A 16,757-nucleotide genomic window follows, 5' to 3' on the forward strand; every position below is an offset into this window, starting at 1 on the left:
TGGCAGTGCCAACAGGAAGCTGGGATAGGGCAGAGGAGTCTGCACTGAACAGCCCAGCCTGACCCTGACTGTGGCAGAGTGGAGTGGTGTGGCGCATGGCGTAGCCCTCCCTCCTCAGGCTCCCAAAAGTGGCTGGTAGGCCAGATAGGATCAATTGGTGTCCTCCCTCCCTGCCCTCAACAGCTCACCAAAACTTCTTAAGTGGCCCTCTAGCCCAAATAATTGCCCAACCCTGGTATAAGCAATACCAGGAAAAATTTAAGTGCTGTATTGCCTGCATGTGATACAGATTTCAGATGAAAAGTCTTTGGATTCTAAACTGTTTTGCTTAAGATCTTTGGTCCCTAGAAAATAAATGCCTTGTTTCATGAACTACTATCTTGTTCACGTTATACTTTTCATGTCATACCAAAGACCTTCTTGTGGTATGCAGTAACAATGAAACACCTGAACTTTGCTCATGGTTATCAAGACTGATCTACATACTTCGAAATAGACTCGTCAGTTTGTGTCTGCTCTTTCTGATGCAACGAACTATCCAGAATATCAACAATTCCCACTAGAGAGCAAATATGTTCTTCAGCATATGCACTTGCCTGAAATCATAAAGAAAGAATACATATATACCGTGCTGTGATCTTGGAGGCCCTGGAGGAACTTCCTGGTTTGGATCAATGATTGGTTCAGGTGCAAGATTGTCAAACTCTTCTTTACTAATGAGATTAAGCTTCTTAAAGTTTTCAACCTCTTGCTGAGTTTAAAGAAAAAAAATATATATGTAGTACCGTTGTCTGTTATGTTAGCCTCAGAAATGATACAAATTCATAAGCACAGAAGTATACCAACACAAAACATGAACTAGAATTCACTCAGAATTGAGCCTATGCAATTACAAGTTTTTCTCATTGCTTTTCAGGAGGAAAGAGGGATGCAAGGAGTCCTATATACAAGAGCCAACACAAGCAATGAAGTGTGTAAAATAGTGTAATTCATAACAACTAGAAAAGCAATTAAATCTATACCTGGGGAACAGACAGATTAAGTGACTTGCCCAAAATTATTCAAGAGGCCTAAGCTGCAAAGATGCCTTTCCTTTCCTCTGCGGTAAGGTACGCTCGAAAGAGTTTTGTCAGTGTTGGAATAAGGAGAGAAAAATGACCACTTTCTTTTTTAATACAAAAATAAAGCAAAGATTTTCAAGAAATGGTCCACATTCTTGAAGTAGGTAAGATGCCTTTAAAAAGGCCTGGTTTGTTTGGGTTTTTTTTTTTTTTCAGAGGACCGGTGTTAAAGCAACCCTCCTTTAAGGCACCTCAGGTTAACAAATGATGGGGCGGAGGCGGCGGCGTGTGGCACGGGATGGACCTCAGGACTTTCTGAAGTCCTAGCCATGGAAATAAGAATAATTAATTAAAGGACAGATTGGAAGAAAACATTTATCGTTCTTGTATTCTTTCAATTGTTCAATTCCAGTTTACTGTCGTTCTGTCTACAGACCCAACTCCTTTCTAATAATCCACCCACTGCTCTGTACCCCACTTTTTTCTTGCTATCCCCTAGTTGTCTCAGAAGACACTTTCAAAGCTATGTGAAACATATTTCACAAACTATGTGTTGGAGAAATTATTCACTTAAGCTCTCAACCTGGTAAGGGAACACCTGCAAATACTCCTGACTCCAACGGGGCTCGTTTCCCAGTTGAGACTCAAATAAGCAGGAGACGAGGGTGTGGTCTTTTCAGTTTATTCGGCTGAAGGTTCCCCGACCTTAGAAAGGCAGAGGGGCCCCAGTTGCACTTTTATACATGTATTTATATTTTCTGGTTACATGAGATTTTTCGCATGCGCAAAACTTTAGCGGAAAATTACTAGTATTGCATAACTTTTTTTTAACCTGCGGTTGTAAACTCCAATCACAATACAATTTTAAACAATTTACTAAATAAGGCACAGGTCTGCCGTTAAGCTTGTCTATCATGCTTAGTTACTATGGGGGAAGTTGTGGGCACCTGAAAGTGCAGGCTGTGCTTCTTGTGTTGCTAGAGAAGGAAACCCCCTTCTCTGCGCACAATTTCTAACAGCTTTCTCCTCTTTTCTCTCCATTTATCCATTTCCTTTTCTCTCCCCCTTCCATATTAAAAAACCCCACAATTTGAAATAACCCTTGAAATGCTTACAATAGAGACATGGGTCATTTTAGATATATTCCAAAATATGGAACCCAGACTGAGCATTAACAGGCTACTTTCAGTTCCACAGACCTGTATGCATCAACAGTTAAAGCTGTCTCTAAGCAAAAAATGAAGTTGTGGATATTAAAACTGGAATTTTACCTGTTCAATCTTTTATACTCACAAGCTATTTATATTTAAAGAAACATAAAACATTCACAATGCAACTATTTTCAAGCAAAATCTTCACTTTTATAACTAACTCCTTTTTTGGAGAGAAGATAATTCTACTCATCTTCCCCACAAAATAACAAAACTGTAGGCAAGCTCTGTACAGCACAAGAAAGCACTTGAAAAAAAATCTAATCGCCTACTTTAGAAAGAACTTAAACATTACCCAAGCAATTCATATAAAACAAAGTTGAAACCAAATATTGCTTCACTGGTTTAGGTCAGTTTGTGGTTGAAAGGATATTTTTATCCTGAATTTATCTAGCAACCTCTGCTATTCTGTATCTATAATAGGAAGCCTGACAGATGATATGCAGTTCCACTTTTAAGTACTTATGTCATAATCACAAGTTAACATTAAAAAAATTGCAACACCTTTATGTACACTGGGGTCACCAACCCAAGAATTTTCTTCTCTTTACTGAGAGTGTGCAAATGTTTTACTGACATCCATTATGCATAACGTAAATGTAACCATTCTCCCAAGCCCTGGATGGCAATAGCAAGGGCTGAGTTCAAATGTAGGGGTTTAATAATAACTATATCTGGCTTGGGCCCCCACCCAGAAACCTGGGAATTTTAACTGGGTGTTCCAAAGTGAACACATTTCCCCACATATAATCAACACTCTACTGAAACAGGATTTACTGGAGGGGGAGGAATAAATAGAACCTTAGAGAAAACCTTAATTATTAAACTTTAAGCAAATCCAAACATTTTATGCTCTCAGTCACTAGCAAACCAGCTCAGGGGAGCTACCAGTCCATGGTGAAAGGAGACTCACCCAGAGCTGTTCTCTAGGAGCAATCCCACCTACACAGCCAGAAGAGAATCCCAAACAACAAGACCTAGGCCTACAAACAGAAATAGAGGCACAAGTAACCCTCAAACCTCCCAATTTGCATATTAAGGAAAGTATGCAAAGCAGGATTACAGTCACCATAGCAGAGCATAACCAAAGCTGAACCTACAGCTCCAGGACCGGCTGCCGCTACTCCCTGATGTGCCCGATTTTTCAGAATTCCAAATTTTTGATATCCAGATTCATGAAGTTATACTGTAGTAATTTCTCCCTCCTAACTCCATAGCTCCTTCCCAGACACCCCTCTCCTTCCTGTCTGGTGCCTTAGACTGTGTGGGGCTATGCAACTGTGCCTACATTTAAGACAAGCAGCCATTACAGGCAAAACAGGCAAATGAAGCCGCAACACATTGCTAGGTGGGGAAGGGGGCCTCGGGGTCTCCCATGTGTTACAAGGCCATTAGAGCTCCCTGCAGGGTGCTGTGCTCCTGCTCAGACGCAAGGTAGTGTTGCCCTGCTCTGTCTGTCCCTCCACACTTCTTGCATCCAGCCTCATTCTGATGACAGATCTTCAATCAAGCCCATGTTTTCCTAGCTGTTTTGTTTTGTTGGGGTTTTTGGATTTTTTATATGGATAACCCTTCTTCCCACCCCATCCGCTTTTTTTTTTTTAACAGACCGTCTGTAAATTTACAAACAATTGGCAACCCTGACATACACTGTCAATTCTTACCCCTCGCCCCCAATTACTTTAATAGCGTAAATGGCAGGTGAACAACATTGATCACCTCTTTTGATTCCTTTTGCCTCTAGACTGATACAGCTACAACCTGGATAGTTGACACATGCTAGGTGATCAATATTCATTTTAGGTTTTTTAACTTTTTAAAACGTAACTAAAAAAATTACCTTCATAGCTGCTGAATTGATCTCACCTTGCTCCATCCACAAATCCTGTTCATAATAGTATAAACCGTCATTAATGACTTTAGCAAGTTCTGATGTAATTTTTGCACGAGACACATGATTACCAGTACGATCTCCACCAGGATGTTTTCTCATGTAAGGTGGTGTCTGTGTTACAATCAAAATCTTGTTTACATCCTGGTCATCAATTTCATAATCCGAATTGCTGTCTGACCAATCTGTAAACTTATTTTTGCGACCTTCTATTTGTTCCATCTCTTCATCAAATAAAAAGTCAAGCTCTTCTTGCTCTTGTTCCTCTCGAGGTGGGGGCTGCTTTTGCTGATTTGTTGTTTGATCAAGTGGAGGTGCAGATTCCTGCATGAGGAAAGAAAGTGTTTGACCTTTCCATTGAGAAACAAATATACCTTACTACTTCAATACTTCTTTTAAATGAGAAGTTTAACTAAACAAAGAGAATAGTGAAATCATGAGTGACACTTTCCAAGCATGAATAACTTAGTTACCTAACCTCCATCTACTTTCAAAGATTCTTAAGCTTATTAAAAAAAGGGAAAGCCACAGCGCTAAAGGTAATAGAAAATCCTGACACTATCTTTTAAGACTAAATTCTCTCACACCACAGGGCAAAATATTTCTCAGCGAGTACCCATTCATCTTCCACTGCATCAATTTGGGCTATTAGGCCCATTTCCAAAATGAGCAGCAGTTCGGCCTTTTTAAATATTTTTAAAATAAAAAGAGAGTCACATTTAAGTTTCTAAATTTCAAGTAGTTTTTATATTAAATATATCATACAATCGAGTGCAAGTCATTAGAATATGAAAAGCTCTTCAATATCATCATGACCAGCTTTATGATCTGATATAAGTTTTGTTCAGTCAGTTCATAGAAACTACAGTTATCTTCAACTGCCTTAGTAGTGTTCATATCAAGGTATCTACACTCTCATTCCATAAACAGCAATGTACTATATGAAGTCCAAAAAATATGCCCAAAATGAAATACATTTTTTAACACATTCATCAAGATAACTTATGCTACCTTTAATTTAACTGTTGATGGATGATGTCTCTTTTTTACTTCTATCCAAGGTTCAGAGTCCAGATCTGGCAGACTTGTAGACAATCCTTTAGATATTGTTTGAAGGTTACTTGTTTCACTACTTGTTTTTGGACTTATTGGACTTCCCATTCTGGGAGAGCTTGGTGCAGACTCTGAAATTAGTTTTAACAAGAAATAATTTATGTTCCATTCTGGTTGCATTAGTTTTTCCTTTCATTGTTGCTAGACGTCTCTCTTGCAAACATTAAATTATACTGATCAGAAAAGAAGAATTAGAAAAGAATCAGAGAAGTAAAGTTCAATAATGAGCAGTCAAAGTAATATTTTAAAGGCATACATTTCTGAAAGCTTTAGGGGAAAAAAAGTTATCCACAGGCACAGTATAATTAGAGACATATTTTCCCATACCAACTTCCAACTTCATTGTTAAATGACTAAATCAACTCTTACTCTATCCTTACCCCAATATCCCTAATAAGAACAGTAATCATTCACAGTTGCAATGGTAAGGTTTTTAGCATACGAGACCATCTCTCTATTAGAAATGTGAATGCAATTCCCATAGATTTAAAATCACCAAATAATATTTCTGTTATTACCAAACTAAGCCAGTTTTCACCAGAAAAAACTTTATTCCATTACCAGAACCTTAAGACAGTTATGTCATATATCACCATACAATGCAAAAGAGGGTAGTATTCCATTTGGATCCCATAGTTTCTTTCAAGAAATGCCTATAACTAGCGGTCTACGCAATTTCGAGGCAGCAAGCCAATTTTGCAGGGAAATCGTGTGGCCGGCCACCATTTTTGTAGGCTGATTGCACCATGGCACCCACACACCTCTGACGGGTGGGGCCACCGAGGCCCTTGGCCATCACCACTGATTAGTTGCAAGGGCCGTCTGTCATATGGTCCTACCCCCGCACCACTGATCGACTGAGGGCTGTCCGTTATGCAGCTCTGCCCCTTGCCATCTATTGGTGGAGAGTCATGACCACATGACAGGCAACCCTCTCTTCCAATCAGCTGTGAGGAGTGAGGGCAACAGCCATCTTGGGCTCCCCTCCATGCCGGCAACCCCCCTCACCTCTCATGGGCTACATGACAGGGCTGCAGTGCCACGGGGATTGCTGGTTCGCTCTGGGGAGTCAGCATTTTATTACCAGTAAGTTTTTCTTCTTTTTTATATATTATTTATTTGTGGATTTTGCCAACTGCTATGTCAATTTCACAGGCAATGCCATATTTCAAGATTTCCATGAAATGACAATTTTGGTAGGTCCCTACCTATAACTTGACAATTGCTATGGTTGTAAACAGAAACTACTTCCATTTTACTGCTTACTTATGCTCACATACCATAAACATTACCTATCAATTTCCTTCAAGTCAAGGTGTTGTTCCCTCATAAATTACATTTTAAAAGAGATGCTATTCCCTGGCTTTTTGCCATAGTCTAGGTCTTTCTTTTGCTCAGAGATTACTGCATTTATATGGCTGATCTCTAGAAACTGAAGAATTTGGGATGCAGACTAGAAGGTGGTTAAGGATGACCTACTTTCTGAAATTCTATAAAAATGAATTCAAACCTTCTGAGTTCAAATACTGTTTGTTACTTATGCTTGTAACAAAGCACCACCCACTGAAGATTTTGCTAGTACAGTTCAATTAATCTAGACTGCATCATTCCATTAAATGCATCTTCAATGTTGCCATGGTAACATATTTCATTTTACTCTTTCAAATTAAACTTGACAGATGGGCAGAATCTGCCATGCATATATACATATACAAACACATCCATACACACACATACATATATACACAAGAAAATATGGATGGGTAGGATGGGGAAACGGCTGTGCTGTATAGGTCTCTGGCCCTCTAGAAAAACAACCCCAATAACCAAAGTACCAATTCTGAATTGGGAAAGTAAGGAATCAAAGATGTGATATACAAGAAAAGTTGCTTTAATGAGTCACTAGGTCACCGGGAATAAATAGGATTTGCAGCATGCTAAAACACAGTTATCAAGGGGTTCTGAGTAGCACTTCTGTAACCTAGGATTCTGGAGCAAAGGAGGACTTATTCCAGGATGATCATGACTATATCTTCAAACTAAGGCAAAGAACTCCTAATCGTTCATGCAAATATGATTTCGATTATATGATAAGCTTCACATATAACTATTTAAAAACAAGATTCAAAGCTATCTAGATAGCAAGGGAAAGAAAAGCAGTTATTTGGCTATTGAGTAACTAGTGTTCTTTTTTTGTGAATTGTTCGTAAACCCATTCTCACTGTGGGCAAATCTCGCACCCTTTTTGGCCCAGCAATACTCACAGGCTCTAGCTCTACCTGTCTCTGCCCAATGCTAAGTCACAGAATTCCAAACTGCTTTCAACTCCAAGTAATAAGAGAAGTCAGGTAAGGTTTGAATGTGTAAGTAACAATGCATCTCAAAATTCGGGTACTGATAAATGTTTGTACACACACATACTCTCATTGGGGGCAACTCCAATACAACAAACACCCACATACCTTCAGGTGGGCTTTGGAGTCCCCTAAGCAAAGAGTGCCTATAGAATATTCTTAGTAAGCATGGTGTTTGCCCTGGAGGTTTCTGCAATTGCATAGTACTCGGTAAATGTGTCAGGCTCCAGGTAGCTGCCAATGTTATGGAAACATTGTGAAGGGAGGCCATGGAAGTGGCCTTGGCTTTGGTGAATATGCCCTAACTTACAGGTGGCATTTACACCTTTTCCCAGCCTTATACCCAATTAGGTAAGTCTCTGGGCTGAGATCACTGTACTTTTGTTTTCCTCTACTAAGGAGACAAACAGCCTTGAAGAATTCAGGAAGGGATGGGTCCAGTGAAGGTAATAAGGTCTTCTGACCTTGAGAATGAAGTAAAACCTCTGCTTGGGATGAATGAGGGTTTTTTTGTTGGGTTTTTTTTTTTTTTTTTGTTGTTTTTTTTTGGGGGGGGGGGGGGTATAAATTAACTTGATGTGGCAGATTAAAATCTGTAATCACTTTGGCAATGAGCTTCTCCAGGACACCTTAGGATAGGAAATCAGGCACAGGGATCCACCATAATAGCTTCAACCATTCTTGACAAAGTAACTGTCACCAAAAAGGCTACTTTTATGGACAAGTGCTGAAGAAAGTATGTTGTAACTGGCTCAAACAATGCTTTCATTAACATGAACACTAGAGTCAAATTCTGTTGTGGAACAGGATCTCTGATATGCAAAAATACTTTAAACAAGTTCTTAAGGAATCCAAGGGCTTCTGGGTGGGGTAGCATGCACTGATTCTTCATTGATAGATGAAATGCTGAGACACTGATGCACATTAGCGGAGCTGCTGGCTAGACTGGCAGGCTTTAGCACTAACCTGCTCTAATTCTGCAAGAACATGAATAGGTCACTGAAGACTGTATGCACGCCCATGCTTTCTAGCTGGCTTGAACGTGTGCTGGGTAGACCAGAATACTCATGCCAGAAAGCTGTCAGCTGCTAGGAGCTTCTTCTGTGCAAAGGCTGGAATTTTTGTTTGTGTTTGTAAGAGAGAAAATAGACTCCCAGAGATCTAAATGTGACTGGAGTTTTTAAGAGCGCAGTCGCACCTGTCCTAGAACTAAGTCTTCCACAGTCACTTGCACCATCTTGAGGATGCCAAAACTTTGGAGCAAAGAGTCATGGCATGTAACAAGCTATTTATCTGGAGGCAGTGTTCACTGCTAGGTGGAGAAGAGTTTTTGATGTGAGCCTAAGGTTTCTTCTGTCATGGATAAAGTAGCAGGCAAAATCAGGACATGCTCACAGATCCAGAATTGGTAGTTTGTGATCTTATATTGTAGACTCATGGATGAAAAGGACATCTTAAGTAGTCCTTTTCATCTCTAAACTAGTTCAGCTACTCATCGACAACTGTTACTGCCAGTAAGCAGAGACAGAGAGAAATACATGTATTCCACCACCTGTTGGCTTGTGGTAGGTGGAGGGCACAATGCTGGAGCTTGCCACACTTTTCTTACAGGATCTTTACGACCTCCTTGACTTGGAAAGCCAGTCTGGAAGGACCCTCCTGTCATAAACGGCCCACAAAAATCAAGTGGCTCAGAGTTCTCTAACAAGTTGTTAGAAGTCTGGGTGATTTGACTTGGTAAGCTCTGAAAACTTCTATTGCCCTCTTCAGGTTGCAGAATAGAGTATAGAGTACACTACATAGCGTGCAGTATCATGTGGAAAATCTCAATCCAAGGTTAGAAGATAAACTAAGGGATTTATCCAAAGAAGAGTCTTAGCTTCACCTCAGCATAACAGATCCTAGGTTTGAAGGACCAATGCATCAAAAATGAACTAGGAATGCGGGTCTCAAATACACAAGAGAGGTACCTCATGTTTGTCAAGCTGTCTCACTGTAGTACAGAACTGAAATCCCAAAGCAAGTTAGACAAGGTTCTTTTGGTAAATCTGATATCTTTTATTAGACCAACCCAAATAGTTGGAAAAATTCTTCTTTGTAAGCTCTTGAGTATAAATACCCTTCTTCAGGCAGAGGAAGCATCTGCAGTTGGTGTGCGCTCCTCCTGGATGGAATGAATAGTAAAGAAGCCAGAGGCTAGTATGCATGCAAGACAGGCAGCCAGTGAAGATGTAAACTGAGGAGCCAGTAGAACCTTGTCTGCCTATGTCCTTAGACCAACATGGCTATAACCTATATCCCTGTAACAGAACAAGTTAGAACAGTTGAGGAACCCATACCAGCAGGAGTCTTTTGTGAACTCTGACCTTGCAAAGAATAAGAGCTAGGTTAGAGATAAAGGGTGATGGTGTCAGTATTACAGCACCTTCTGGCATTGTTCAAAATAAAAGGGGTGCAAAAGTACCAACTCACAGACACTAAGCTATACACTCAAAGGCCACATCCGGACTAGCACGACCATGCTGTATGTGGTGTTGCAGACATGTCTGCAGCACCACATACCGCACATTCAGGTGTTTTCTGTGCTACATGATAGCAGCGTGGCGGGGAGATTTTGACTCTGGGAGATCCTGGGGTCAAATAAACCTGTGCAAAAAAGAAAAAAAGCAAAGGGGAGTGGCACACACAGGGGCAGCACGTGCTGCCCAAAACCAGAGCCTGGCCAGCAGGAATCATGCTCCAGCTGTCAGCCAGGCCCTGACCCACAGGATCACCGCTGCTGCAGCCCTAGGAGGCCCCCAAAACTCCAGGTAAGGCTGCTGGGGCCAGCCCACTGCTGGCCCCAGCCTCCCTTACCCCACCTGGGGTAACCTGCCATGCGCCAGAAGGCACACAGCATAGGCATACTCCGGAAACAAGTAGCAGTAGCACAAGGTGTGCTGCTGCTTCTTATCCCTGGGAAAACAATGTCCACGCTTGTGTGGACACAGCCAGAGAGCCCTAAGATATTTTTTTTTCCCCCACAGCAGCAAAGAAACGTAGTAAGGAAAACAGAAATTTAATACAAATGGAGAAATATTCTGGGGTAACTCTTAAACGTAACCAGGAATTTTAACACCCCACTGCCTCAAACTAGTAGCTGGTAGGAAATAAGGACCAGGAAGTACATTACACACACACACACACACACACACACACACACACACACACACACACACACACACACACACACACACACACACACACACACACACACACACACCCTCCATCCCCTACCATCAGTATAGGGCAGAAAGATATGTGGAACTAGAACAGGAGCTGGCAATTATTTTGGGTGGAGGGCTGCTTAAGTTTTGATGAGCTGTGAAGGGACAGAAGGGTAGCCCAACCCCTAGATGGGTGCCCTACCCCTGGTCGCCATCTTGGGACTGGAAGTCCTGCCCCCTAACCTGTGGCCTTTGCCACCAGAAGTCCCTCCCCTTGCCCCCAGAAGTACTCTTTTTTTTTTTCCCTTTTTTTTTTTGTGGGGGGAGGAGGGGGGGAGAGAGAAGGTGCCATCTTGGAAAGGGAAAAAACATACAAATCATATACTAAAAATCAAGCATCTACTAAAACCTACTTTAAATTTTATTTAAAAAAATATTTTTGCCCTGATTTACATGCGTTTCCATAGTGTATAGAGAGGTGATTGCATAATAGCTGAAAAATAAAGTCTTACTCTTGCATATTGTGTGTGGGGTGAGTGCAGGAGTGTGTGGGGTGTGGGGGGTTGCTGGCATGTATGGGGGTGTGACTATGTATGTGGACAGGGTGTGGTGGTGTGTGAGGGGGTGTGCCCCCCCGCCACCCCTCCCCCTTGGTACATAGCCCTTGCCACTGGCAGCAGCAGCAGCAGCAGCAGCAGCAAGGGGGCCCTTGGGGTGCTTATGGCCCATGCAGACAGAGCCCCCCCAGCAGCACATGGCTCTGGCCACTTCTGGGATCTGCATGTGGTGGCAGGGAGTAGGGCCAAGCCGGCCTGCCTCCACTGCACAGGGATCCCCATGGCTCATGTGCGGCTCCTGGGACCCAGCCAGAGCTGTGCGCCGGGAGGGGGGAGCCCCACGCAATGGAGCCAGCAGCTGTCCCTGCTCCCTGTCACCACATGCAACTTCCGGGACTCTGCTGGGAAGTAGGGAACAGGGCCAAGCCAGCCTGGCTCCATCACACAGGGTCTGGCCCTGTTCCCTACTTCCCAGGGTTCCAGAAACTGCATGTGGCAGCCTAGAGCAGCAAAGGCCGCCAGCTCCATCACATGGTTTCCCCCCAGTGGCGCACATGTCCCAAGAGCTGCACATGAGCTGTGGGGAGCCCTACATTATGGAACAGGGCTGATGCAGGTGCTGTGCTCCTGCAGCCCACTGGGTGCAGGCCCCAGTCCTGCACTCCCACCTAGCTGCAACTTCTCCCTGCCTGCTAACACTTCTCTACCTGTTACCTGGAGCGCTACAGCAAGGACACAAGGAGGAGCTGCTGGAGGCTGGGGGAGACTAGAAGTTCCCCCAGAAGCAGCAGCAGTGGCCATGCTGGCCAGAGCCGTGGCTGGGGCTCTCCCCCACATTAGGGTGGGAGCACAGTGCACTGCCCCAATGGGAGCATGCGAGTGCAGCAGGGGCAGCTGCAGGCTAGGCAGGATACAATTAATTGGACCATGCTGCCCACAGGCCAACTGAAATTGCCTGGAGGGCCAGATGAGGCCCATGGGCCCTATTTTGCCCACCCCTAAGCTAAAATGTGTTCCTTGGGTATTGCTAAGGGGAAAAAAAAGTCACTAATCAAGGGCTCAATGCATGAAAGACACCAATACTTACAGAATGTATAAGTGGACAATTATTCAAAGGACAGTTTGAAATCATCCCTCATACATTACAGATGTCATTCTATCAGCAGTGTCCTGCCACCAAAACAGGAGGCAAATTTTCAAAACAGAAGTAGAAATCTTTTGGAAAAAGACACTGAGTTAAAGAAAAAAACTGAAATACAAACAAGTTTACTGGGTTTTTCCTTCCTGTCTGTACCTCTATCAGTCTTGCAATTCTCTAACTGGCTAAAACATCCTTACCCGTTTCTTATATGAAATCTGATATCAACTTTATATAAACTTTAAGCATACTAAAGCCTGCAAAGTTTCGCTCCTAAACTTTATTATTCTTTTGTAAAAATAAGTATCTTACCAGTATGAGAGCCAAATGCTTTGCCTGGTATGAATTCTGGGCAGTTGATGAGCTGAGAGAAGTCAGTCTGTTGCAGATTACATGGAGAGGCACCAGGAATTGGCCATTTTTCTGGATCTATCCTTTTCCTCATCTTCTGATCTATTATTTCCACTTCTGTACTTTCCTTTAGAGCCTGTGTGTCAAATATGTTGCATCATTAAGAAAAACACATATCCATAGCCAGCGCTATACTGCCGATAAACACAGATCCAGTGAACTTTACAGTGAAATGAAACACCTCAATTCATTTTTATGTAATTTTCCAGTGTAATTAGAAAAAACTTTTCATGTAAATGAACATGAAGCTCTCAATACCCATTTTGATCATTTACATTTTTAATTATAAACCTGGATGAAGAGAGTCAATCTAGGACTCAGCACCATATATTTTCACTACAGTAATTCTGAATTATCATTGTGGCACTGCTTCAAGCATTAGCTGTTGATTATGGTTTTGAAGCCTAAACTCCAAGTACCAATTAACTCAAACTAACTTTCAGGAATGACTTAAGGTAAGTAACATCACATAACAAAGCCTGGTCTACATTTAAAACTTGGTCTGATGCCAAATTCACATTTAAAGCTTTACTATCATAACTTTTTTTCTCCTCCTAAAGGCTGATGGTTATTTACCAACAGTTGTGCAAGCAAGTTCCCTAGCATAGACAATTGCAAGTGTAAGGCACTTTATTATGGTGTAACTTATTTCATTTTGATTAATTGAATTTAAACTTGGTATACTTTTAATATGGATATAATTGTATTTGTACAAGGAAGATATTAGTTTGACTAGATTGGCATACTGCAGACAGAGGCTGGATCCAGCCCATAGAGCCCAATCACCTAGCCTGGGGTACTACTGGTGGATTTCAGACTGGGCCCATGCACCATAAGCCCCCGTCAGGAGCAGGCACTTCGTAAGGCTGGTCCGGGGAGCACGCTTCATGCAGCACCTGCACTAGACTAGTCACATGCGCTGGATCTGGCACAGAGCCCCAAGTCTGTGGGCTTCATCTGGCCTGTGGACCAGTCCCACACTATTCAACCAATCTGCAGGGCCTAATGAGTTTGATACTCCTACTGCAGACTAATTCTGGTAAGTAGGGCCATCCCAGGGGGGAAGCGCTTCGGGGGGCTCCATGTCCAGCCGCTCACTATCCCCCCTGCCCTCCCCCCTGCTGCCAGTGCCACTAGCAGGTCGGGGCCTATGGGATCAGAGCAGAGGCAGGGCCCCACATCGCCTGATTTGCCCCAGGTCCCACACCCTGCTTGGGTTGCCTCTGCTGGTAAGACACAACAGTAAAGACAGTATAAATAACATTTAGTTGAATGCACAATTAAATGCAGCTAAAAATCATGGAAATAAAGAGTTAATAATTCAGTGTTGTTTATTTGACTCTTCAATCTCTAAGGAACATTTGGCAAAACAAACCCTTCCATAAACAAGTACAAAACTGCCACACCCCCCCCTCCCCCCCCCAGCTTAATATTGCTATCAAAACTTAAGGCCAAATTAATTAAGTGTGATCCAAACTGAACCTACAATTAACGGCTAAAATAAAAGCCCTTTACATGTCATAGGAAAGTGATCTTTTAAAGTTCTGTCTGTTTTGTATGGGGTGGGGTGGGAGAGGTAGGGAAGAGAATAAAAAATGCTTTTCCCCATACTGCCGCGACTCCAAAATTCTCTTATTTCTTAAATCGGAATTGCTGTGTTAAAAAAATAATACACAAAGTGTTTGACAATAAGATCAATATATATTATTATATGCTTTTAATTCTTTTTTCATTAGCGTTTTTTGTTTTTTTAACATTTGACTCTTAAAAATATGTTAAATATAAATGTGCTTATAAAACAAAATTAAAAAAAAAATGACAAAAGGACTCAGACCAGCGAAGTAACTTCCGAATTTTATTGAAATATAAATTTGCTCTTGAAAGTAAATCATTCAAAGTAGATATTATTGGTAGTAAGTTTCCACCCTGCTAACCAGCTGACTGCACACCTATTCAAAATGAATTTCTTTGAAACCTACAAAGACAATACTATTCATTGAGTTCAAGCTGCAAATTTCAATTACAAAGATACACTGTTAAAAAAATATATAGTTCAAAACTGGCAGTTCTTTCTCCAGTGACATAGAAAGTTTCAGCTGAAAAGGTTTTCAGAACATATTCAAGTTTAAACAGAGGATCTCTAGAAACCAAACTGCAACCTTAATTTTATGAGCTTCTATTTTTTTTTTAAAGAAACTGCAAAATATCTACCTTTAACAGGAATTCTTAAGAGGCCTGTACACATTTATGCCCTTAGGATGTGGCCAATAAAACCTTCTGATCGCAATGTTAACTGGAAATTTGTTTGTCGCCTCCTACTTTTCTCCTAACTCTCTCTGAACTGCCTGAGGGACAAGTTTGTACAAAAACTGCCTCAATTCCTTCCACCAACCTCTCCAGGTCCGGGATTACAATTAGGATTCCAAGGCCACATTTCCATGAATGGTGTCTACCCCAAGCCAAGAAGACTTGAGACAAAAGCCTGGAGCTACTAACTTAGGGCAACTACTAGGGGTGTGCGAAATGGGCCATATTCGATTTAGATTCGGCCTGAAGCAGGGACAGCGATTCGATTAGGTGATTTGGATCACTGTCCCTGATTTGATTTGGCCAAATCCGAATCTGAAGATTCGATGCTGATTTAGAGAATCAGTGATTTGGCCATAGATACAGCTTTAAATGTTTTTTCTACATACCTCAAGGTATCAGGCACAGCTCACGAATGCTGCAATGCTGGGGCAGATGGAGTGTCCCACAGGAGTGCGGGGCCCGCCCCACACCATACTCAGCAGCGAACCCAGAAGTGAATCAGAAACACTTCCTGTCCACTTGTGAGTCCACTGGGGGCTGCTCCCAGCATGCTCCCCAGAGGGACCTGGAAGTGCTTCTGGTCCACTTCCAGGTCTGCTGCCAAGCATGCTGGGGAGCCCCCCACACTCCTATGGGATGCTACATCCACCCCAGCATCTCAGCTTTTACAAGCCGCCTGGTACCTTGAGGTATATAGAAAAAACATTTAAAGCTGTCTATGTCTGAATCACCAAATCTTTCCGAATCTCTGAGTTGATTTGGAGAAATTAAATGGTCTCCTGATTCAATTTGGATTCAGACATTCGGCCACCGAATCATGCGAATATCCGCCGAAGCGAATCAGGGACCGAAGCTCCACGCAGCCCTAGCAACTACATACAAACAAACAGCTGTCCGAGGACTGGAATCGGGGTAGAATTTCCTGGGTTAGATGATAGTTCTAAAATTGAAACAAGTTAACTACACATTTATGTACATAGACATAAGTTACCTTACCTCTAAGATGAGGTTAACATTTGTAGTCAGAGCTTGCACACGGTGGAAGGTGGCAATCAAAGAAATAGGTAAGAATCCTTGTTGGTCCATCTTTCTTCTCAGAAAGAAGTCTCTTTCCAAATTTTCCGTGCTGAAATAATACTCACTGGAGAAAGAAACATGTAAACGTGAACCCACTGCAAGTTGGTTTCTTTAGGTTTAGTTTTAAGTCATAATTATTCATATCAAGCCTTCCATCACACATTTTAATACATTTTGTCAGAAAGAATGTTTTAGAGTTTGTTATTTATGGACCAGAAGTTACAAAATGGCACAAGTATTCAAAGAAGCCAAATAGAACAATGCATACATTGTAATTTATGGTCCAGCAAATTAAACACAGGTATAGTCAAAGCCTCATTATTGCATTCACTAACTAGTATACATGAATGACAAAAGCAAGCCAGAAAAGATACTACTTTTCTTTTTGTTGTTCAATCATTCTTTCCCTTCTCTTACATGAGTAGAGG

At 41.9% G+C, this 16,757-nt stretch overlaps 1 protein-coding gene across 7 annotated transcripts in view; it reads right to left on the bottom strand.

The window, feature by feature from the left end:
• Positions 1-16,757, bottom strand: part of LARP1B (La ribonucleoprotein 1B) — a 66,296-nt gene that overhangs the window by 15,666 nt on the left and 33,873 nt on the right. For 6 of the 7 annotated variants that reach the window (XM_019494433.2, XM_006274001.4, XM_059722068.1 and 3 more), the window contains 5 exons: positions 16,249-16,393; positions 12,844-13,018; positions 5,175-5,347; positions 4,113-4,487; positions 628-751 (listed from right to left, as the gene is read on the bottom strand). In XM_019494433.2, the coding sequence (XP_019349978.1) occupies positions 628-751; positions 4,113-4,487; positions 5,175-5,347; positions 12,844-13,018; positions 16,249-16,393 (992 nt within the window). Of the gene's footprint in view, positions 1-627; positions 752-3,189; positions 3,256-4,112; positions 4,488-5,174; positions 5,348-12,843; positions 13,019-16,248; positions 16,394-16,757 lie in introns of those variants that run through there. The other variant, XM_019494437.2, reaches the window with a different exon arrangement.

The sequence above is a fragment of the Alligator mississippiensis genome, chromosome 2 (assembly GCF_030867095.1).
Source record: "Alligator mississippiensis isolate rAllMis1 chromosome 2, rAllMis1, whole genome shotgun sequence".
Taxonomy (NCBI): Eukaryota; Metazoa; Chordata; order Crocodylia; family Alligatoridae; genus Alligator; species Alligator mississippiensis.